The 25,693-nt window shown below is 47.1% G+C and overlaps 1 protein-coding gene across 1 annotated transcript in view; it reads right to left on the reverse strand.

Annotated features, from left to right (window-relative positions):
* Positions 1 to 3,989: 3,989 nt before the first annotated feature.
* fbxo22 (F-box protein 22) overlaps positions 3,990 to 25,693 on the reverse strand; it is a 36,899-nt gene continuing 15,195 nt past the window's right edge. Inside the window, exons 5-7 of the mRNA XM_078200087.1 lie at positions 23,502 to 23,669; positions 11,882 to 12,047; positions 3,990 to 5,875 (exon numbers count right to left, since the gene is read on the reverse strand). Of these exons, the coding sequence (XP_078056213.1) occupies positions 5,458 to 5,875; positions 11,882 to 12,047; positions 23,502 to 23,669 (752 nt within the window). The 3' untranslated portion in view covers positions 3,990 to 5,457. The remainder of the gene's footprint in view (positions 5,876 to 11,881; positions 12,048 to 23,501; positions 23,670 to 25,693) is intronic.

Below are 25,693 nucleotides of genomic sequence, written 5' to 3' on the forward strand. Positions count from 1 at the left end.
CCGGATCCCTGGCGCTGTGAGGTAGCAGTGCTAACCACTGTGCCACCGTGCTGAACCAGGTGACACAGTTTAAAAATAAAGTATCTCCCACGTAAGATGGAGATGAGAGGAATTTCTTTTCTCCCTCACAGGGTCATGAATTTTTGGAACTCTCTTCCCCAGAACTCTAACCCCAGAGAACAGTTCAGGGTCATTGGATATTTTTAAGGCAGAGATAAACAGCTTATTGACTAACAATGGAGTCAAAGGGGGTTGGCGGAATTTGGAAGATCCCGCTGGCGGGAATGGCTGAAAAATCCCACCCCGTGATTTGCATCTGATCTAAGTTTATTTTCACAATAACTTCATTGCGGTGTGAATGTAAGCCTACTAGTGACTAATAAATGAACTTTAACTTTTCTTCATAACGTAAGTGACATGAACAGGCGAAAACCAAACATTCCCTCAGGCCATTTGATACGATTATGGTTAATCTTCTGTCTCAGCCTCATTGTTCTGCCCACTCCTCAGTTCCCACAGAGATCCCAGCCTTATGTTTACTCAACAATGGAACAACCACAACCCTCCGGGGTAGAGAATTCCGAACATTCACAGATCTGAGGTTTCTTTGCAAATTCATTTACGGGATATGGGGCGTTGCTGGCTGGACCAACATTTATTACCCGTCCCCTAATTGCCCTGGAGGAGGTGGTGGTGAGCCGCCTTCTTGAACCGCTGCATTCCACATGGTGCATGTACACCCAGTGCTGTTAGGGAGGGAGTTCCAGGATTCTGATCCAGTGACAGTGAAGGAATGGCCGATATATTTCCAAGTCAGGTGTAGTGCGTGACTTGGAGGGGAACTTCTAGGAGGTGGTGTTGAGGTTCCTTGACATCTCAGTCACTTAAGGATCGGCCCCTTATCCTGGAGACTGTGCCCCTCTAAGTTCTAGAATGCCCACCCAGTGGAAACAACCATAATACCATAAGATATAGGAACAGAATTAGGCCATTCAGCCCATCGATTCTGCCCCACGATCATGGCTGATAGGTTTCTCAACCCCCGTCTCCCGCCTTTTCCCCCATAACCTTTGATCCCCTTACCAATCAAGATCCTATCTCTGTCTTAAATTCACTCAATGACCCGGCCTCCACAGCTTCTGTGGCAATGAATTCCACAGATTCACCACCCTCCGGCTGAAGAAATTCCTCCTCATCTCGGTTCTAAAGGGTCATCCCTTTACCCTGAGGCTGTGCCCTGGGATCCTAGTCTCTCCGACTAATGGAAACATCTTCCCCACGTCCACTCTATCCAGGCCTTTCAGTATTCTGTAAGTTTCAATGAGATCCCCGTCTAGTCCCTTCAGAATCTTGTATGTTCCTGTGAGATCACCTTCCATACTTTATAAACTCCAGAGAGTATGATTTGATCTATGTATCCATTGTACATGCATACGAATCCTGTGTACATGCAAATCGCTGCAAAACGATAGTTCCTTTGTCAAAGCATTTCTTAGTCGACTTTTATTATTATAAGTTCATGTGAACCATTTCTAATGGACATTATGTAAACATGTTACACTGTAATTACTCCTCCCACCCAATGTGGCGCTATAACATCTCAATTGCGGTTCTGACATAGAGAGAAGATGGCGGTGTGGCACTGATACACGGATCAAGGCCTGAATCCCTGGGTTCGAATCCCACCTTGGCACCTGGTGGAATTTAAATTCAATAAATCTGAATATGATGCTATTTTGCAGTCTCAATAATGCTGAGCGTGATAACTATCATCAATTGTCGTAAAACTCGTTTGTAGGGTGGCACAGTGGTTAGCACTGCTGCCTCACAGCGCCAGGGACCTGGGTTCAATTCCAGCCTCAAGTCACTGTCAGCATGGAATCTGCACATTCTCCCCGTGGCTCTCCGGCTCCCTCCCATACTCCAAAGATGTGCAGGTTAGGTGGGTTGTCCATGCAAAATTGCCTGAAGGTCAAGTAGACTAGCAGGGTAAGTATGTATGGTTACAGGGATGGGTGGGCTCGGAGTTGGTGCAGGTTCAATGGGTCAAATGGCCTCCCTCTGCACTGTATGTATGGATGTTCGCTAATGCCCCTGTAAGGCCTCCTTCAGCTGGTCTGGCCTACATGTGACTCCAAACCCACAGCAACATGGTAACTCTTAACTACCCTCCGCAATGGCCTACAGATGGACAACAACTGCTGCCCTTTCCAGCAACACCCACTGTAAATAAAGAGGAAAAAATTTCCACTTGCATAGTTTCAGCCCTCTCAACCTCATAGCTTCCCAAATTCCTGAGTTAATCTTGAACTAAAAAAAAATATGATCTTAAAATGTGGCTACATTATATCAGGATATCGTGGTCCGATTATCCCAGCTCACTCAGTCCTGTCTTCCCATGTGCAATGACAGGGGTGGCACAGTGGTTAGCACTGCTGCCTCACAGCAACCCGGATTTGATTCCCGGGTTGGGTCACTGTCTGTGTGGAGTCTGCACGTTCTTCCCCTGTCTGCGTGGGTTTCCTCCGGGTGCTCTGGTTTCCTCCCACAGTCTGAAAGACGTGCTGGTTAGGGTGCATAGGGTGTACCCGAACAGGCGCCAGAGTGTGGCGACTAGGGGATTTTCACAGTGACTTCATTGCAGTGTTAATGTAAGCCTACTTGTGACAATAGTAAATAAACTTTCTCTACATGGACCAGGGCCATGTAAATGCACGTTGTTAATTAAAATGGGGAATTTCACAGTAACTTCATTGCAGTGTTAATGTAAGCCTTACTTGTGGCACTAATAAATAAACTTTAAACTTTAAAAATGGGAAAGAAGAAGAAATGCACTGATGTAAGTTAGGACAAATCAGAATTAAATCCTATTCTTAAAAACTCTTGTTTTCTCAAACTTAAACATCTGTGATATAGTGCAACTCACAACTTAAATCAACAAGACCAACCCAGCAGGTCTGACAGCAGCTGTGGGGAGACAATAGAGCCAACGTTTCAAGTCTAGATGACCCTTCGTCAGAACGTCGACTCTCACGAAGGGTCACCCAGGCTCAAAACATTGGCTCTATTCTCTCTCTCCACAGATGCTGTCAGACCTGCCGAGATTTTCCAGCATTTTGTTTCGGATTCCAGCATCCACAGTATTTTGCTTTTATATTAAAGGTCAGCACTGGGATAGAAACAGAGACTGTGCCGATCTGTGTGACTCAGGCCCTCTACGAATGAGCTTGTTGAACCATCGGTGGGGGGAGGGGGAAAGAGAGAGAGAGAGAGAAACCATAGGTATGGGTACTTGAAGGATTTGCGATTCCTCCACTGGGTGAATTAGCCAAGTTACAAAACGTACTGAATGATAACACGACCCTGCCTGCCACTACAAATCCTCAGCCCCTGGGGGCGGACCGTGTGAGTTTTGTTAGGGTGTTCCTTTTGCCACTTGCCAAATCGCACAGACTTAACAGAAATATGAGAGAATTGAACCAAAGTTTAGAGTCTTATTAAGCAATAGTTGCCCAGTGTTGGTGTCGGCGAGTAATTCTAAACAGTGATGTCGCCTATTTACATGCATTTATTTTAAACCCTACCTCTATTATAAAAGGAAAGTTAATGAGTGTAATTAGCAATTTTAATTATAGTAACAGTGCTTCCAATTCAGATAATGATCTCTGATCTAACAACAAACAGGTCACACCTGCTACAGAAGCTGCACTTATCCCATCATGCAGCATCCTCGCTCACACAAGGACTGCAGTCTCAGATTAGGAATTGTAAGGGGATGGTGGGGTAAACGCGAGTTGCCATCTCTGGTTTGGCGTGATCCTGGAGGCTACATCACAGGACCTCCTAATCCACCTTCCGACCTGTTCCCCTCACCCCTTTTCACAGAATCCTGACAGTGCAGACGGAGGCCATTCGGCCCATCGAGTCGGCACCGACCACAATCCCACCCAGGCCCTATTGCCGCACCCACACACAGATTTACCCTGCTAATCCTAAGGGTCAATTTAGCATGGCCAATCAACCTAACCTGCTCATCTTTGGATTGTGGGAGGAAACCGGAGCATCCGGAGGAAACCCCACGCAGACACAGGGGGAGAATGTGCAAACTCCACACAGTGACCCAAGGCTGGAATTGAACCCGGGTCCCTGGCGCTGGGAGGCAACAGTGCTAACCACTGTGCCACCCTGCCAGTAACCCGTTTTTAAAAAATCAGAAACATATCTCATCTCCTTCTTGAAACCATTTAATGATTCAGACTCCACCATGTTATGAGGCAGCAAGTTCCACAAATTCACCACCCTCTGCGAGAAGTAATTCCTCCTCATCTCAAATCGACCGCCTCTCAACCTATACCTGTGACCTCTTCTTGGTCTACATTTATCTTATCGATCCCTTTTAGTATTTGATATACCTCCATCAGGCCCCCTCTCATCCTCTAAACTCCAGTGAGTTTAAGCCCAGACTGATTAATCTCTCCCCATGCGTCAGCCCTTTCATCCCAAGGAATCAATCTGGTGAACCTCCTCTGAACTGCCTCCAAATCCGTCCTCAAAGTAAGGAGGCCAAAACTGGACACAATACTCCAGATGTGGTCTCACCAACACCCTACACAATCGCAACAACACTTCTCTGCTTTTGTACTCCAGTCCCTTTGCAATAAATGCCAACACCCAGTTGCCTTTATAATTACATGCTGTACCTGCATTTCATGAACAAAGACACCCAGATCCCTCTGCCCAGATGCATTTTGAATCTGCTTTCCGTCCAGCTAATAAACTTGCCTTTCCATTTCTCCGGCCAAAAATCGGTCCTACTCGCTTGGGGAGGTCCCGGAGGTGGTGAAAGGCTCTACATGAAACACGGGTCTTATCCTCCTCTCCAAACCTTTGCGAGGGAAACGTGCACACTCCCCACATTCTGGCTTTCGCCGCCACGGCTCTTTGCTGAAACTTTAAGAACGACAATAACAGAACGTCAGCCAGTCGATTTGATTGGAACAAGTCCGGGTAACCAGCTTCTTTGCGTTCATCAATATCAAAGAAAGCCCTTCCCAGATTTCACCCGTCAGGCTGTTAAAATCCTGCAGAGAGCTTTGGTTTAAATCACAAAAGGTTTTAAAAATTACAACAAAAAAAATCACCCAGGAATACCACGTATTTATTTATTAGCCCTGCATTCAAATATAATAAAGCAAATCTATCGAAAGCTACAGAATCGATTGAACGGACAACATCTGAAAGCTTGATTGCTCCCCCTGTTCTCCTGAAATTTAAGAGGTTCGTTTGAGTAGATTACTCAACCCGACCATTTTACCAGCCTTGCCCCGTGAATTTTCTTGGCCATTTCAGACAATTTTCTGCACCTTTGCGAAGCAGTGAAGACTGGCCCACAACTGGCGTGTATCCCTGCGTACCGTCAGCCCGCCCCTTGAACTGATTGGAGGGTGTTTAAAGTTTTTATTTAACCGGCCCCAGGTGAAGAAGCGCCATCACCGTAGTGTAGCCGTGAAGCAATTCGTCGCAATCCGAAGAGTTGCCGCACTCCCTCAGCGAGAAGTTCTCGGTCACGATGCGGTCGCAGCCGATTTCGCCGTTGCCGAAAAACCCAAACAGGGGGACGCCGGGAAACTGCTTCCGGAAGGCGTCCGCTTCCACGTTCTCCTTGCTGGAGTAGTAGTTCTGGCCCCGCCCGATGCAGGCGAACATGAATCCCACCGTGTTGGTCTCGGGGATGTTGGCTGCTTTGAGGCGTTGCATCGCTGCTTCGGCGCTCTTGGGCGTCTCGACGTCCTCGTCCAGCAGGATGGACGCCGCCTGGATCGATCTCCCGCTCAAGGACAGGCCAACAAAACCGTACATGTGCCGGACGTCAATGCTACAGAAAAAGGTGGGAGTCACGTGGGGCGGAGGGGGGGGGGGGGGTGGGGGAGGGGACAGTAAAACACGGATTTGTTTACTTATCGAGTTGCTACATATAGTCTGAAGGTTCGTAAGTTTGGGTTTTTGTCTATACACTTTATGCGTTTTGCGTTTATGAGTGAATATGGTGAATATCCAATAATTCACATTAAATGATGATAGAGATTGTTTGGGAAGTCTCCAGGCAATCAGTGTTTTTGAAGGAACTATACAAAATTAATACTTGGTCCTTAATCTCTATGATGAGTTTTTAAATTTTATTTATTCATTTATGTCACAAGTAGGCTTACATTAACACTGCAATGAAGTTACTGTGAAAATCCCCTAGTCGCCACACTGCGGCGCCTGTTCGGGTACACTGAGGGAGAATTTAGCACGGCCAATGCGCCCTAACCAGCATGTCTTTTGGACTGTGGGAGGAAACCGGAGCACCCAGAGGAAACCCACGCAAACATGGGGAGAACGTGCAGACTCTGCACAGACAGTGACCCAAGCGGGAATCGAACTCAGGTCCCTGGTGCTGTGAGGCAGCAGTGTTAACCCACTGTGCCACCCACAAGCATGGGAGGAGAAACTGGTAGAGTATTTCTTTTTCTAACTCGGTCTCTGGATCTAGGCAGTCTTGCCAAGCTTGCAGTTCTTGCCAATTCCTAATAGTTCTGAGAAGCCAGTGGTGCCCCATCTTGAATTGCTGTACTGTAGTATGGGAGGTCTCCAGAGCACCCGGAGGAAACCCATGCAGACACGGGGAGAACGTGCAGACCCCGCACAGACAGTGACCCAAGCCAGGAATCGAACCCAGGTGCCTGGCGCTGTGAGACAGCAGTGCTAACCACTCTTGCATCATTTTGTGCTCTCAAACAAAAAAAGGTTATCGGGAAAAAGTAAAGGAAAAGTTAAAGTTTATTTATTAGTCACAAGTAAGTCTTACATTATCGCTGCAATGACGTTACTGTGAAAATCCCCTAGTCGCCACACTCCGGCGCCTGTTCCAGGTACACGGAGGGAGAATTTAGCACGGCCAATGCGCCTAACCAGCACGTCTTTCGGACTGTGGGAGGAAACCAGAGCACCCGGAGGAAACCCACGCAGACACGGGGAAAACGTGCAAACTCCACACAGACAGTGACCCGAGCCGGGAATCGAACCCGGGTCCCTGGCGCTGTGAGGCAGCAGTGCTAACCACTGTGCCACCATGCCACCCAAAAGGCACTTCTATGGAGATACTGCGTGAATGAGAGATTGCTGTGGATTAGACTGCTGTCATTTACCTCTGAGACCAGGGTTAAAAATTACACCCAAGCCAGCACAAAGTGCCTTCTGGTCTGCAACTTGAAATGAGTTTGGAAAATCTCTAAAAATGTGGTTGCAACTAAAAAAAACCCTTAAGGGATAAGCGCCTGATAGTGAAATATCTTTTTGAGGATCGGGCTGAGACACACTGTTGAGGAACAGAGGGAACTCTTCCCCCATCTAAATGTTCGTACTTAACTGGATAGTGTTTAACTGTGATAGAATTCAACGTCCCATTCTTCATGTTGGTACAGTGGCATAGCGGTTAGCACTGCTGCCTCACAACGCCAGGGACCCGGGTTCGATTCCTGGCTTGGGTCACTGTCTGTGCGGAGTCTGCACATTCTCCCCGTGTCTGCGTGGGTGTCCTCCGGATGCTCCGGTTTCCTCCAATCCGTCACAGTCCGAAAGATGTGCTGGTTAGGTGCATTGGCCATGCTAAATTCTCCCTCAGTGTACCCAAATGGGCACCGGAGTGTAGCAACTAGGGGGTAACTTCGTTGCAGTGTTAACGTAAGCCTACTTGTGACACTAATAAATATGCTCTTGGTGGTACCTTCCTCACCTCCATCTGCGTAACATTCACATGAACAAAAATAAATGGCAGGCGTCTGTTTTAAGACTCATTCTATGGTTTAAATTTAGTCACCTCGCTATTGCACAGGTAAGAGGAATTATAAATTAAATGCTTTTCTTCTCTACGTAGGTGTCAATTCCGTGGGAATAAACAACACAGCTGAGTCCAGGTGGGCCAGAATCTAAAAAAAAAACCCCAGAGAATGACTCCAACCTGTGAAGAAAATCTAACATATGGTTCTGGAATGTGGAATTTCTAATGCAACTTTGTCAGTGGATTTATAATTGGAGACAAACATTGTTAAGGCAACAATTTAACCTCCAAGATTGTCTCTCTTCATACCTTCCTATCTCTGAGTAATCTGCTGTCAGGTTCTGCATCCTACACCTTGTTTCATTAACTGGAAGTTCCTTACTGTGCTGACTCATCTCTCTGCTCTGACTCTAACTGGCAAGTGATATTAAAAAATGCTGATGGCATTTTCCCCCACATGAAATGAGAAACATACCTTTTGAAGTGACTAAAAGATGGGGTGGGAAAGCACCTTGTACTGAAAGGAAACTCATCCGGGCTTCCCTCCTTTTAAGATGCAAGTCAAAACACAGTGAAGGCTCTCTAATGGGCAATGTCTTCACTGGTGAACCCACATGCCCACTATCACTTTAATCAGGATGGAACGTACAAAACAGGCTGACAAGAACAACCAGTCACATAAATATACCAAAACAATTAACTCAAGTTCCACAAACCGTGCCAAAGCAATCATTCCACTATCAAGCTTTCCACCACATCCATATTCAAGGGCCGTTTCCTTAGAAATCTTAGAAACCCTACAGCACAGAAAGAGGCCATTCGGCCCATCGAGTCTGCACCGACCACAATCCCACCCAGACCCCTACCCCCATATCCCTACATATTTTACCCACTAATCCCTCTAACCTACGCATCCTAAGACACTAAGGGCAATTTTAGCATGGCCAATCAACCTAACCCGCACATCTTTGGACTGTGGGAGGAAACCGGAGCACCCGGAGGAAACCCACGCAGACACGGGGAGAATGTGCAGACTCCACACAGACAGTGACCCGAGCCGGGAATCGAACCCAGGTCCCTGGAGCTGTGAAGCAGCAGTGCTACCCACTGTGCTACCGTGCCGCACCCATTCCACGCCTCTCTGTTGCGTGCCTCTTTAACCACTTTCTCACCTCTCTGCTCAGAAATGCGCTTCCGACAGCAGCTAACTAAATGGAATCATAGAATCACAGAAGGAGTTTACGCGCACCCATGGAATATTTTCCACTCGGCTTGGACAGCTGAGGAAATAGCAGGGTCAAAGCCAGCACTTTAGCTACACTAAGTGTTCGACATGACAGTGAGAGGTTTTAAGTTTAATTAAAGTTCATTTATTAGTGTCACAAGTAGGCTTACAGTATCGCTGCAATGAAGTTACTGCGAAAATCGCCTAATCGCCACACTCTGACGCCTGTTCGGGTACACTGAGGGAGAATTTAGCACGGCCAATGCAATGTGTGGCACTGCTGCCCCTCAGCGCCAGGGATCCGGGTTCGATTCCCGGCTTGGGTCACTGTCTGTGTGGAGTTTGCACGTTGTCCCCGTGTCTGTGTGGGTTTCCTCCGGGTGCTCCGGTTTCCTCTCAATCCGAAAGACATACCTGGTTAGGTGCATTGGCTGTGCTAAATTCTCCCTCAGTGTGCCCGAACAGGCGCCGGAGTGTGGCAACTAGGGGATTTTCACAGTAACTTCATTGCAGTGTTAATGTAAACCTACTTGTGACACTAATTTAAAAAAACCCAGGTATTTCAGACTGTGGGAGGAAACCGGAGCACCCGGAGGAAACTCAGACACGGGGAGAACGTGCAGACTCTGCACAGACAGTGACCCAAGTTGGGAATCGAACCTTGGTCCCTAACGGTGTAAATCTCTGTCCTCTGATTCTCGATCCTGCCCTCACTGGGAACGCTTTCTCCCTATCTACTGCGCATCTTGACATCTAATAATTCTGAACACCTCTATCAAATCTCCTCTCAACCTTCTCTTGCCGAGGGAGAATAACTCCAGCTTCTCCAACCTATCCACGCACCTGAAGTCTCTGGAAATGTTCTCCTGAATCATTTGTGCACCCTTTCTAAAGCTTTCACATCTCTCCTTCAGTGTGGTGCCCTGAGTTGAACAATCCTCCATCTGAGAACAAACGGAGGCTGAGGGGAGACCTAATCGAAGTCTATAAAATTATGAGGGGCATAGATAGGGTTGACAGTCAGAATTCTTTGCCCAGAGTTGAAAGGCCTAATACTATGGGGCACTTAAGGTGAGGGGAGAGACGTGAGGGGCAAGTTTGTTTTTGGGCAGAGTGTGGTAGGTGTCTGGAGCGTGCTGCCAGGGGTGTTGGTGGAGGCAGATGGGGAGGCGATGGCCTAGTGGTATTATTGCTAAAGTATTAATCCAGAAACTCATCTAATGTTCTGGGAACCCGGGTTCGAATCCCGCCATGGCAGATGATGGAATTTAGAGTCATGGAATCCTACAGTGCAGAAAGAGGCCATTCGGCCCATCGAGTCTGCACCAACCACAATCCCACCCAGGCCCTATCCACATATCCCTACATATTTACCCACTAACCCCTCTAACCTATGCATCCCTAAGGGGCAAATTAGAATGGCCAATCAACCTAGCCTGCACATCTTTGGACTGTGGGAGGAAACCGGAGCACCCGGAGAAAACCCACGCAGACACGGGGAGAATGTGCAAACTCCACACAGACAGCGACCCGAGCCGGCATTCGAACCCAGGTCCCTGGAGCTGTGAAGCAGCAGTGCTAACCACTGTGCTACCGTGACACCCATTTAAAATCAATTTTTTAAAAAATCTGGAATTAAGAATCTACTGATGACCGTGAAACGATTGTCGGAAAAACCCATCTGGTTCACCCATGTCCTTTAGGGAAGGAAATCCGCCGTCCTTACCCGGTCTGACCTACATGTGACTCCAGAGCCACAGCAATGTGGCCCTCTGAAATGGCCGAGTGAGTCACTCAGATCAAGGGCAACACGGGATGGACCATAAATGCTGGCCCAGCCGGCGATGCCCATGTCCCACGAATGAATTTTAAAAAAGATACTATCTGGGCGTTCAGATAAGCACATGAATGTGCAAGGAAAAGAGTGATATGGACCAAGGGCAGGTAGAAGGGATTAGTTTAATTTGACGTCATGTTCGGCACAACATCGTGGGCCGAAGGGTCTGTTCCTGCGCTGTACTGTTTTAAGCTTGAGCGTTTTATGAAGGTTCCCAAAGCCCCTTTGGTTTCATAGTCCATGCCTCTATTTATAAAAATGCAGAATCTGACAATATGTCAGTCAAGAACAGGCTACTATTTTATATAAGTTCACCTTAACTTCTTTGCTTCTGTATTCTCTTTGTTGCATGCCGCTTTAACCACTTTCTCACCTCTCTGCTGCAGAAATACGCTTCCGACAACAGCTAACTAAATAGAATCACAGAAGGAGTCCATTCGGCCCATCTGTACTGACCACAATCCCACACAGGCCCTATTCCCGTAACAGCACACATTTACCCTACTAATCCCCCCACACACTCGGGTCAATTTAGCACAGCCAATCAACATAACCTGCACATCTTTGGGCTAATAGAGCAGGAATCCTAGATGACTCTAACTCTCCCTGGTTTAGTGACGCTGAAGCCGGTTAATAACACTCCTTTCCCCAGAACAACTAGCTCAGCACGGAGCAGGGAATAAACCCGAGGCTTCCCTGGCTCTCCAGGGCTCACTCACACATCCAAGTGGTGCATCTACCTCTGGGCCTTTGGGGGAAGCTGATTTGCAAATTTTTTTTTTTTTTTAAACACTGCAGTCTGGGAGCATGCGGTTACATGGCAATGTGGTGGAGTGGAGCTTAATTACACTGCAGGGAGCCAGCTTGATGGACGGATAAATCATTCGTAGCCGTGGCAGGAATTAATTGCAGGGAGAAAGCACAGAAGCATTTGCTTCCCTGCGTTAACAAGCTGCGCGGACAGGGAAAAGGCTCGGTGGTTGCGTGCGGTACCCACCTTTCGGAACTGGGAGAAAACACTCGGTCAATGTGGCCCCCCACCACAATAGTGTTCCTCACGTTGAATGGCCTGGTAAGTCGCTGAATGAAGTCAGCAGCTGCGGGTTTGAAGGTGTTGTATCCAAACAGTACCACGACGCGGAGGTCAGGGTTACCCTGAAGACCTGAGAGGGGAAACGGAATGAGAAGTAAAAGCAGTGCAAACAATTTCTCAGCACACCCTGGATTTGGGATAGATTCATTAACTGGCACAGCAAGCAGCAAGAGCAAAACCTGAGACATTTTCCAGCCGGGAACTCTTGCAAAAATAAAAAGCTACTTTTGATGCACATGCATGCAGCTTAAAGGTAGTATTAGCATAAACTTCTTCATTTAGTCTCATTTTAGAAACGGCAATGGGGATCCAATTTTCTTCTCTTACACAAATAAGATTCAGTAAGGAGCCTCACAACACCAGGTTAAAGTCCAACAGGTTTATTTGGTAGCACGAGCTTTCGGAGCGCTGCCCCTTCATCAGGTGAGTGGTGAGCAGCGTTCCGAAAGCTCGTGCTACCAAATAAGCCTGTTGGACTTTAACCTGGTGTTGTGAGACTTCTTACTGCGCCCACCCCAGTCCAACGCCGGCAACTCCACATCATGAATAAGATTCCAACTGGCAGTCATGTTTGCCTATTAACCGTAGCTGTTCTTCAAAGTAACTCATTGCTTGTGAAACGCTTTGAAAGTCTCGATAAGGCGCTACACAAATGCATCTCTTCTATTCCCTCCGATGAGAGGATAGGGGTGCTCTAACTGACCCAAACCTGCAGCAAACCGGAAGCCCACCAAAATTTAGCACAGAGCAATGGAGCGGCACGGTGGCGCAGTGGTTAGCACTGCTGCCTCACAGCATCAGAGACCCGGATTCAATTCCAGCCTCGGGTCACTGTCTGTGTGGAGTTTGCACGTTCTCCCTGTGTCTGCGTGGGTTTCCTCCAGGTGCTCCGGTTTCCTCCCACACTGCAAAGATGTGCGGGTTAGGTTGATTGGCCATGGAAAATTCTCCCTCAGTGTCAGGGAGACTAGGAGGGTAAATGCGTGGGATTATGGGGATGGGGCTTGGGTGGGATTGTTGCCTGCCCTGGCCATCAATCAACTCTGTCCACACTCCACGCTGCCTCGGCAAAGCAGCCAGCATAATTAAGGACCCCATACACCCCGGACATTCTCTCTTCCACCTTCTTCCATCGGGAAAAAGATACAAAAGTCTGAGGTCACGTACCAACCGACTCAAGAACAGCTTCTTCCCTGCTGCTGTCAGACTTTTGAATGAACCTACCTCGCATTAAGTTGATCTTTGTCTACACCCTAGCTATGACTGTTAACACTACATTCTGAACTCTCTCCTTTCCTTCTCTATGAACGGTATGCTTTGTCTGTATAGCGGGCAAGAAACAATACTTTTCACTGTATGTTAATACATGTGACAATAATAAATCAAATCAAATTGGTTTCGTGCCTGAACTTTGCTAGTGGGCATCTCTGTGCCCTTGCAATGAAGTAAGCTCCAAAGTTACCGATTTTCAAGAGTTTCACTGAAAATCCTATGCATCGTAATTCACAGAACAACACAAAGCTTTATTGCAGCACCATCCAGTGGTAACAGATCAGATACCAATTTTTTAAATGATTAGTAAACCTGGAAACCTTCAAGAGGCTGTCCTAATGGGAATTCATTACTTTTCCTTGCCTCCAAAATAACAATACCTTCACATCAAAGCAGGACACCTATCAGTCCTTCAACCTTCACCACCCTGAAGGACAAGAGTAACAATATCACGGGTACACCATCACCTTCACATCACATTTCCCGAATTCCCCTAACGGGGAGGCGATGGCCTAGTGGTATTATCGCTAGACTATTAATCCAGAAACTCAGCGAATGTTCTGGGGGACCCGGGCTTGAATCCCGCCAAGGCAGATGGTGGAATCTGAATTCAATAAAAAAATATCCGGAATTAAGAATCTGCTGATGACCATGAAGCCATTGTCGAAAAAACCCATCTGGTTCACTAAGTTTGCATCCATTTATTTATTGTCACAAGTAGACTTCCACCGCAATGAAGTTACTGTGAAAGTCCCCTAATGTCCTTTAGGGACATCTTCTAGGCCCTTACTCGGTCTGGCCTACATGTGACTCCAGCGCCCCAGCAATGTGGTTGACTCTCAACTGCCCTCTGAAATGGTCTAGCAAGTTGTTCGAGGGCAACTAGGGATGGGCGATAAATGCTGGCCCAGCCAGCGACACCCATGTTGCACAAATGAATTTTTAAAAACATTTGAATTACATTCCTTAAATAACACCATAATTTTTGCAGCAGTGTAACTATAAGGATTGCAGTGGTACAAAGAGAAGGCCTACAATTACCAGCTCAAAGTACACAACATGTTAATTAGGAGTAAGGGGAGGCCATTTGGCCCCCTGAGCCTGCTCCACCATCCAAGATCACGGTTTATCTGATTATGGCCTCAGTGTAACTATCTTGTGGACCCCTTACCATAAGATATAGACTCGAAGAGCCGAATGGCCTCCTTCTGCACTGTAGGAGTCCTATGATTCTATAGGAGCAGAATTAGGCCATTCGGCCCATTGAGTCTGCTCTGCCATTCATTCATTGCTGATATGATTCTCGTCCCCATTCTCCTGCCTTCTCCATAACCTTTGATCACTTATTGATCAAGAACCTATCTATTGCTGTCTTCAAGACACTCGGGGGTGGCACAGTGGTTAGCACTGCTGCCTCACAGCACCAGGGTCCCAGGTTCGATTCCTGGCTTGGGTCACTGTCTGTGTGGAGTCTGCACATTCTCTCCGTGTCTGCATGGGTTTCCTCGGGGGGCTCCGGTTTCCTCCCACAGTCCGAAAGACGCGCTGGTTAGGGTGCATTGATCCGAACAGGCTCCGGAGTGTGGCGACTAGGGCAATTTCACAGTAACTTCATTGCAGTGTTGACATAAGCCTTACTTGTGATTAATAAATAAACTTCAATGACCTGGCCTCCACAGCAATGAGTTCCAGATTCACCACACTCTGGCTGAAGAAATTCCTCCTCATCTCAGTTTTAAAGGAGCGTCCCTTCACTCTGAGATTGTGCCCTCAAGTTCTAGTCTCCCTCTAGTGGAAACATCCTCTCCACGTCCACTCTATCCAGGCCTCTCAGTATTCTGTAAGTTTCAATTAGATCCCCCCCCCCTCCCTCTCATCCTTCTAAACTCCATCGAGTGTAGAACCGCTCCTCATATGACAAATCCTTCATTCCTGGGATCATTCTTGTGAACCTCCTCGGGACCCCCTCCAAGGCCGGCACATCCTTCCTTTGGTATGGGGCCCAATTCTTTGATTCCCTTGTTGGTCAATAATTCATCTACCTCTCCCTTAAAAATATTCAATGACCCCTGTCTCTACCGTTCCCTGGGGAAGAGTTTCATAGAGAGTCACGACCCTGAGAGAAAATATAATTCTCATCTTTGCCTTAAATGGGAGACTCCTGATTTTTAAACAGTGACCCTAATTCTGGTCTTTCTCACAAGAGGAAACATCCCTTCAGCATCTGTTGTACATCCCCCTCAAAGTATTAACATTTCAATAAGATCACCTCCCATTCTTCTAAACTCCAATGGATATTGGCCCAACCTGACCAACCTTTCCTCATAATACAACTCCGTCACCCCAAGAACCTTCTCTGAACTGCTCCAATGTCCTTTTTCGAATAAGGAGACCAGGCCGGTATACAGTACTCAAGATGTATCCTCACCAATGCCACGTACAACTGTAGCAAAACATCCCCAGCTTTTATCTTCCATGCCACTTGAAATAAACAACAATATTCCATCTGCCTTCCTCATCACTTGCTGCACCTGCATACTAACTTTGTGATTCATGTACCAGGACACCCAGGTCCCTCTGCACTGCTGAATTCTGCAAACGCTTAGACAATATGCTGAAAGTAATGGACAAAGTTATTGAACAAAAGCTGCAGTTACCCAACATCACCCCTGTCCCACTGTGACAATACTGTGCCTTAAAGAAATAAATGTTATTTGTCATGTTTCTTGTGCAGGATCTGTTTTAGCAGTTTTTTAATTACCGGTAGCTGCTGGGTCTATATCCGGCAGCCCTGTATTGTCACTGCAGCAGCATAATTGTTCCTAATTGCTAGAATACTTGTTTCAATCTGAACTAATGCTGTTCTGCTGTTTTAGTGCTTTTTCCCTGGGGTTTTGCAGAGTAGACCTTGATTGGGTTGATCGACAGTAATATCAGGTGACTGGGTGGAGCTAGGCTTACGCAGAGAAATCAAGCTCAGTTGCTTTCTGGGACCTGTAGAAAGTAGTAACTCGGAGTCTCTGAAATTGGGAGACTGGGATCAGCCACAGACTAGGTTTATTTCTCTGAAATTCTGCTGTTTGAGGATACATCCTTCTCTGGAAACTGCTGTCTGGATCTCTGTCCAGAGGTATTAAAAGGCTGGAAAACTAGCATCCACATGGGCGTATTGCTGGTTCCGAAAAAGGGATTTATGTCTATGGAATGTTGCTTACAATTAGAACTATAAAGATAGCTAACTGTTAAGAATTATACTTTGTCATGTTTAAGTACTTTAATTGGTAAACGTTATGCTAATTCTTTTTGTTTGATTCTAACTGTGTTCTTACATAACGTTTGTAGTGGGTGAATTGAATCATATGGCATGGTGGCACATTGGTTCGCACTGCTGCCTCACAGCGCCAGGGACCCAGGTTCGATTCCGGCCTCAGGTCATTGTCTGTGTGGGGTTTGCACGTTCTCCCCATATCGGCGTGGGTTTCTTCCGGATGCTCCGGTTTCCTCCCACAGTGCAAAGATGTGCAGGTTGGGTTGATTGGCCGTGCCAAATTGACCCTTTGGCAGGGTAAATATGTGGGGTTGCGGGGATACTGGGTGGGATTGTTGTCGGTACAGGCTCGATGGGCTGAATGGCCTCCTTCTCCAGTTTAGGTATTATATAATACCCGGAGCAAAACACCTTATCCTCACCGTAATACCAAAATCAAATGTAAAAGTTGGGGTCTAGGCTAACTTCATAAAATACCTTGGACTTTCTGATCTGGGTCCCTAACATCAATTGTATAGGACATTGGTGAGGCCACACCTGGAGTATTGTGTGCAGTTTTGGTGTCCTTATCTGAGGAAAGATGTCTTTGCTATAGAGGGAGCGCAGTGAAGGTTTACCAGGCTGATTCCTGGGATGGCAGGTCTGTCATATGAGGAGAGACAGACCTGCCATCCCAGTCAGTTAGGATTATATTCAATGGAGTTTAGAAGATTGAGAAGGGATCTCACAGAAACTTATAAAATTCGAACAGGGTAGATTCAGAAAGAATGTCCCTAATGGTGGGGGAGTCCAGAACTAGGGGTCATAATTTGAGGATAAGGGGTAAACCTTTTAGAATTAAGGTGAGGAGAAATTTCTTCACCCAGAGAGTGGTGAATGTGTGAAATTCACTCCCACAGAAAGTAGTTGAGGCCAAAACGTTGTCTGATTTCAAGAAGAAATTAGATATAGCTCTTGGGACCAAAGGGGTCAGGATATTGAATTTGATGATCAGCCATGATCAAAATGAATGGCGGAGCAGGCTTGAAGAGCCGAATGGCCTATTCCAGCTTCTAGTTTCTATGTTTATCCACAAACAAACTTAAAAGGTAATTCATTGACTCGACATGTTGTTTTCCCCCAAGGATCAAATAAATGTGAATTTCGCTTTTCCTCCCTCCCAAAAAGAGGCTGGCACCATGTGGCTGTGGAGGCCAAGAGCTTTCAGTCAACACCCTCTAGTCAAAAAGCGTTCCAACATTTATTCGTCAAAATACCTGGGAGACATTGCAGTATAAAGCTGGACTGCCAGGTCAGTTGTGGATTGGATGGAATTGTGATAGAACAACCCCGGGGATTAATTCGAAACTGTCCAAATAGTTTCACTTAACACATTTTTATTCTTTTTTGATTCATTCGTGGGACATGGGCGTCGCTGGCTGGCCAACATTTATTGCCCATCCCTAGTTGCCTGAGGGCAGTTGAGAGTCAACCACATTGCTGTGGCTCTGGAGTCACATGTAGGCCAGACCAAGTAAGGATGGCAGATTTCCTTCCCTAAAGGGGCATTAGTGAACCAGATGGGTTTTTCCGACAATCGACAATGGTTTCATGGTCTTTAGTAGATTCTTAATTCCAGATTTTTAAAAAATTGAATTTAAATTCCGTCATCTGCCGTGGCGGGATTCGAACCCGGGGCCCCAGAACATTAGCCGAGTTTCTGGATTAATAGTTTAGCGATAATACACAAGGCCATCGCCTCCCCCCATTTAACACCTGTCAAAGTAAAAAGCAAGCTGTTTTCAACCTGTGCAAGTAGACTGGAATTAGAGATACAGACCCCAACAGATCACGACCCAGCCTGTGCTAAAGTGTGGTAGGCAAAGCAAAAGATCTCACGGAGACAGTAAATTGGAGTTTTCTGCATCAAGTCTGACAAAATCCAGTAAATGGGTTAGATGCTCAATCACCAATGCTTATTACACTGTGTTGTTATGAAATGTTCTTCTGCATTTGCATACTACTGGCGATCATTCTCGGAGACACAAATGTAATTAGATCCATTTAAGTGTATCATGAATGGAAATCAGATACAGGGACAATTTTCGCAACGGGGATATCATAGCTGATTTGTTGTAATTGGTGCTTCAGAGTGACAAGTAGCTACTTGGTGCAAATGGATGGGAAGAAGGGTCAGTTATTAAACAGGCTCGTTATAAAATTAAGTGCATCCTTATTTTTATATAGAATCGCCACTGTTTAAAAACTGTGATTTCAGTTCTTCCAATGGCTCAGTTGGTGAAGGCGCCGATGCAGACCATGGAAATCACAGGGTCATTCAGTGGACGGTGTCCAGTTGCCCAATCTCAAGCCACAGTAGCAATAAGCAGGTTACAATCAGCTCCACACCGGGAGTTAGTCAGAAAGTTAGCAGGGGGCTGCATCCCTGACCGTCGCCTTGTTTGCAAAACTTGCACACATGGATTTTTTTTTTTTATTCGTTCGTGGGACATGGGTGTCGCTGGCTGGCCAGCATTTATTGCCCATCCACAGTTGCCCTTGGAGGGCAGTCGAGAGTCAACCACATTGCAATGGGTCTGGAGTCACATGTAGGGTAAGGACAGCAGATTTCCTGCCCTAAAGGAACCAGATGGGTTTTTCCGACAATCGACAATGGTTTCATGGTCATCAGTAGATTCTTAATTCCAGATATTTTTTAATCGAATTCAAATTTCACCATTTGCCCTGACAGGATTCGAACCCGGGTCCCCAGGCCATTAGAGTCAGAGGTTTACAGCATGGAAACAGGCCCTTCAGCCCAACTTGTCCATGCCGCCCTTTTAAAAAAAATCCCTAAGCTAGTCCCAATTGCCCGCATTTGGCCCATATCCCTCTATACACATCTTACTCATGTAACTGTCTAAACTCTTTTTAAAAGACAAAATTGTACCCGCCTCCACTACTACCTCTGGCAGCTTGTTCCAGACACTCACCACCCTGTGTGTGAAACAATTGCTCCTCTGGACTATTTTGTATCTCTCCCCTCTCACCTTAAACCAATGCCCTCTAGTTTTAGACTCCCCTACCTTTGAGAAAAGATATTGACCATCTAACTATGCCTTACATTATTTTATAGACCTCTATAGGATCACACCTCAGCCTCCTACGCTCCAGAGAAAAAAGTCCCAGTCTATCCAGCCTCTCCTAATAACTCAATCCATCAAGTCCCGGTAGCATCCTAGTAAATCTTTTATGCACGTTTTCTAGTTTAATAATATCCTTTCTATAATAGGGTGACCAGAACTGTACACAGCTAAGTTGCAGGATTAATAGTCTAGCGAAAATACCACTAGGCCATTGCCTCCCCTTGTCAGACGAGGATCAACCTCAACCAGCATCTATGCTCAAAGGCCAGTCCTTGACCTTAAAACATACCAACGGGGGAAGGCCAGTCAACTCTCCCGCCTGTCCCACCAATCAACCCGGTCACAGCTATTCTGCAACTGAGTTTCAACTCCCTGCCTTCCCTCGATATCCCTGCCTAACGAAAGGCTTTGTAGCTTTATCCCAACATGAACTATAGAACTCAAGTCAAAAATCTAACAGGGATGCCAATTTGCAGGATTAGTACACGGCGGCAGAGTGGTTAGCACTGCTGCCTCGCAGCGCCAGGGACCCGGGTTCGATTCCCGGTTTGGGTCACTGTCTGTGCGGAGTCTGCACGTTCTCCCCGTGGCTGCGTGGGTTTCCTCCGGGTGCTCCAGTTTCCTCCCATGGTCCGAAAGAAGTGCTGGTTAGGGTGCATTGAGCATGCTAAATTCTCCCTCAGTGTACCCGAACAGATGTACCCGGAGTGTGGCGACTAGGGGATTTTCACAGTAACTTCATTTTTTAAAATTCATTCATGGGACATAGGCGTTACTGGCTGGCCAGCATTTATTGCCCATCCCCAGTTGCCCTTGAGAAGGTGGGGGTGAGCTGCCTTCTTGAATCGCTGCAGTCCACGTGCTGTGGGTTGACCCACAATGCCGTTAGGGAGGGAATTCCAGGATTTTGACCCAGCGACTGTGAAGGAACGGCCGATATATTTCCAAGTCAGGATGGTGAGTGGCTTGGAGGGGAGCTTGCAGGTGGTGGTGTTCCCAGGTATCTGTTGCCCTTGTCCTCCTAGATGGGAGTGGTCGTGGGTTTGGAAGGTTCATTGCAGTGTTTTGGAAGGTTCATTGCAGTGCTTTGGAAGGTTCATTGCAGTGTTAATGCAAGCCTACTTGTGACGCTGATTATTAAACTTAGTAACAATGGCAAAAGGCAAATCCAGGCCAATCTCAGAACATTTTTAACAAAGGTAATATTTAACTGTTCTAAATGAATTGGCTCTCTTTACCTCAATTTCATTATGCCACATAGATTGTAATCAATCCATTTACAATTGGATCACGGTCAAAATTTATATTCCCCTGCCAGCTATCAAATGTACTGTCAACAAGATTTTTTTTTGAAAGCTTTCACATACATTGGCTAAAGCCAAAACTTCCATTTGAAGATTTCTTGCTTTTAGTAGTAACATCCCTTCTGTGTTTAAACTGTAACATCTTTATTTGGAACTAGCCTTGCTATGAAAGGTCCGTATGGAGAGCTTCACAGGCCGTGCTGGCAGGAAGTGGAAGCCTTACTCCAGTGATGGATGGCTCACAGCAGTCTGAGAGGATCCAAAACAGCCTAAATATTCCAATATTAGCCTCTCTCCCTTCCAGCCACCCACCGTGGGAGTAAAGCAAGCTCAGCTTAAATATACAATGAGTAAAATCTGACAGCGGCTCATGCATCGGCATGGTGGCACAGTGGTTAGCACTGCTGCCTCACAGCGCCAAGGACCTGGGTTCGATTCCCGGCTTGGGCCACTGTCTGTGTGGAGTTTGCATGTTCTCCCCTTGTCTACGTGGGTTTCCTCCGGGTGCTCCGGTTTCCTCCCACAGTCCAAAGATGTGCAGGTGGATTGGCCGTGCTAAATTGTCTCTTAGGGTGCAATTTTACTGGCACGTCCGTCCGAGGTTCGTACGATCCCGCCCGAAGCCAATGGAGAATGCCGTTCTCCGGGCCTCACCCACCCCTGGAATCGGGGCGGGCATGCTGGTAAAACTCTGGCTTTAGTGTCCAAAGATGTGCGGGTTAGGTGGATTGGCCATGCTAAATTCTCCCTCAGTGTACCCGAACAGGCGCCGGAGTGTGGCGACTAGGGGATCCCCAATTAGTGTGTTCGAGACTGAGAATGGTAGGTTTTTGGGTGTTAAGCGAATCGAGGCATTATGGAGATTTGGTGGTTAGCACTGTTGTCTCACAGTGGCAGGGTTCGATGCCTGGCTTGGGTCACTGTCTGTGTGGGGTTTGCACGTTCCCCCCAGTGTCTGCGTGGGTTTCCTCCGGGTGCTCCGGTTTCCTCCCACAGTCCGAAAGACGTGCAGGTTAGGTGGACTGGCCATGCTAAATTGCCCCTTAGTGTCAGGGGAACTAGCTAGGGGTAAATGCATGGGGTTATGGGGTTAGGGCCTGGGTGGGATTGTGGTCGGGGCAAACTCAATGGGCCAAACAGCCTCCTTCTGCACTGCAGGATTCTATGATGGGAGCAGAGTTAAGGTCGATCAGTCGTGATCTTGCTCAACAGCAGAGCACAGGGTCGAAGGCCTGTGCGGCTCATGGCTGCACAGTAGTTAGCACGGCTGCCTCACAGCTCCAGGACCCTGGTTTGATTCCTGGCTCGGGTGACTGTCTGTGCGGAGTCTGCACATTCTCCCCTTGTCTGCGTGGGTTTCCTCCGGGTGCTGTGGTTTCTTCCCACACTCCGGCGCCTGTTCGGGTACACGGAGGGAAAATGTAGCACGGTCATTGCACCTAACCACGAAGGCCTGTGTGGCTCATGGCTGCTTCTTACAAGCACATTCCAACTGCAATTCTCCAACTAGGTGCCGAGCTCATCTTTTACATAGACACCAACACCTACAGTGCAGAAGGAGGCCCTAGGCCCTATCCCCATAACCCCACACATTTACCCTAGCTAGTCCCCCTGATAATAAGGGGCAATTTAGGATGGCCAATCCACCTAACCCACACATCTTTGGAATGTGGGAAGAAACCGGAGCACCCGGAGGAAACCCACGCAGACGCGAGGGAGAACGTGCAAACTCCGCACAGACAGTGAACCCAAACCAGGAATCGAACCCGGATCCCTGGCACTGTGAGGCAGCAGTGCTAACCACTGCGCCGCCATGCCACCCTGTCTGGCATCATTGCGGTTAACTAAAGGCACTGACTAAAGCTGGAGCAGCTTGTCTTTAATCTGAAGTCAATTTACAGGAGGAGTGGAATTCAGTAGACATCTTTTAATGCAGTAAATGGCTCCTTTTCACTGCATCCAATAGTTAGCCACAGATGTTTATAGTCAGTGAGCCATTCCAAAATTAAATCGTCAAGTACAATGACATTTTTTTTTTGTCAATTAATTATTGACCATTTACCAAACTCAGTTTTTATCATCATTATTTTTGATACAGAAGCAATCTTTGGAGTATAAAAAGTGTCCGAACTTCAATTTATCCCGCAAATTGCACTCCTTACGTTTCCGAAATTATTTTACACTTATCCCCGTTAATGCTGTAAAGTAAAAAAGTTAAAGTTTATTTATTAATCACAAGTAGGCTTACATTAACACTGCAATGAAGTTACTGTGAAAATCCCCCAGTCACCACACTCCTGTTCGGGTTACACTGAGGGAGAATTTAGCATGGCCAATGCACCTAACCAGCACGTCTTTCGGACTATGGGAGGAAACCGGAGCACCCGGAGGAAACCCACGCAGACACGGGGAGAATGTGCAAACTTCACACAGACAGTGACCCGAGCCGGGAATCGAACCCGGGTCTTGGAGCTGTGAGGCAGCAGTGCTAACCCACTGTGCCACCGTGTCGCCCAAGAAGGGATAGTGAGGTGTGGGGGAGGGGCAGAACCTACCTGCCTCTTGGAGTTTCTCTTGGTCAAATGCGTTATTGTTCAAATCTCTGTTCGACAAGTGGAAGAATTTGACCGTCACGCCGTCAATTTTGGGCAGGAGCAGGGCAAACCCTGCAATTCCGTCTTCTACCTCGAGAGGTCTCTGCGTGCCACATCCCATGGGAGTGTCTGGAATGACAAATTAATCAGGCAATAGGCTTCAGATCTGAGCGAAATAAAGTCTTTTCTTTTGAAAAATAAATCAACTTTTGGTTTATGTCAATGGTCAACATTGAAACTGCCCATGTAAACATTTAGACTGGAAATCCTAGCATAGGCTGTGGCCGGTTAGTTTCTCAAGTCTCTGTTGCCTACTTTGCAACGTGTTACAACATGTAGAATCATAGAATCCCTACAGTGCAGAAGGAGGCCATTCAGCCCATCGAGTCTGCACCAAGCACAATCCCACCCAAGCCCTATCCCTATAACCCCATGCATTTACTCTAGCTAGTCCCCCTGACACCAAGGGGCAATTTAGCACGGCCAATCCACCTAACTCGCACATCTTTGGACTGTGGGAGGAAACCAGAACACCTGGAGGAAACCCACGCAGACGCAGGGAGAACGTGCAGACTCCACACAGACAGTCAACCAAGCCGGGAATCGAACCCAGGTCCCTGCCGCTGTGAGACAGCAGTGCTAACCACTGTGCTGCCGTGCAAATAACATGTCTGCATCAACTCAGCATGGGCAACTCAATGGATAGTTTACTAACAAGGTATTATTATTGCCATTTAATGCGAAGTGCAAAGTTCTCTGAATATAAAGTTTATCTATTAATGTCACAAGTAGGCTTACATTAACGCTGCAATGAAGTTACTGTGAAAATCCCTGAGTCGCCACACTCCAGCGCCTGTTCAGATACACTGAGGGAGAATTTAGCACGGCCGATGCACCCTAACCAGCACGTCTTTCGAACTGTGGGAGGAAACCGGAGCACCCGGAGGAAACCGACGAAGACACCGAGAGAACGTGCAGACTCCGCACAGACAGTGATCTAAGCTGGGAATTGAACCCGGGTCCCTGACGCTGTGAGACAGCAGTGCTAACTATCATGCCACCACAAGTTATTTGCTAAATACCTCAAAGTGCCTAACTTGTCCGGAACTTCTTCATAAAACATTTACAATTACCTGCATCCTTTCACTAATAAATCATTTTCCTAAATGTCAGCAATTTAGTTGAGTTTGACAGTTTGTTCTTAACACGTACATGGAAGGTGATGTGTACAACATGTGGACTGTTAAATTTAATAGCATAAAATAAACACAAGGTTGAGTTTCCCCAAGTCAAATCAGAGTTCACAAGCCAACAGATTTATCTCTTCTACCCAGTTTACGTGTCAGAAATTTACGTGTTGGAGTCCAGCTAACGGAAAATTCCAACGGTGGTTTGGCAGCAGAAGGGCTGTGTTATTATTTATTTCTTGAGAAACTACTCAAATGAAGGACTGCATAGCACAGCTGACAATTGGGTGTGTGTAAAAGGCACTGAAGGGTCCGATCAGCCATGATCGTATTATGAGCGGCAACGGTGGCATAGTGGTTAGCACTGCTGCCTCACAGCGCCAGGGACCTGGGTTCGATTCCTGGCTTGGATCACTGACTGTGCGGAGTTGGCACATTCTCCCCCTGTCTGCAGGGGTTTCCTCCGGGTGCTCCGGTTTCCTCCCACACTGCAAAAGATGTGTGGATTAGGTTGACTGACCATACTAAATTGCCCCTTGGTATCGGGGGGGAACTAGGAGGGCAAATACGTGGGGTTACGGGGATAAGGCCTGGGTAGGGCTGATGTTGGTGCAGGCTCGATGGGCCAAATGGCCTCCTTCTGCACTGTAGGGATTCTATGACTCAAGTGGTTGAATCATGCAGGCTCGACAGACTCAATGGCCTACTCCTGTTCCAAAGTCCCTAATTCAATCTCTCATCGCCACAAATATGAGGTGTTGGGTGATGAGTTGCAAAATGATGAGCTTGTACTCAAATGCCAAATAACAGGCACAGTGGTTAGCACTGCTGCCTCACAGCTCCAGGGACCCGGGTTCAATTTCGTCCTCGGGTGACTATCTGTGTGGAGTCTGCACGTTCTCCCCGTGTCTGCGTGGGTTTCCTCCGGGTGCTCCGGTTTCCTCCCACAGTGTGCGGGTTAGGTGG

The sequence above is a fragment of the Mustelus asterias genome, chromosome 29 (genome assembly GCF_964213995.1).
Source record: "Mustelus asterias chromosome 29, sMusAst1.hap1.1, whole genome shotgun sequence".
NCBI lineage: Eukaryota > Metazoa > Chordata > Chondrichthyes > Carcharhiniformes > Triakidae > Mustelus > Mustelus asterias.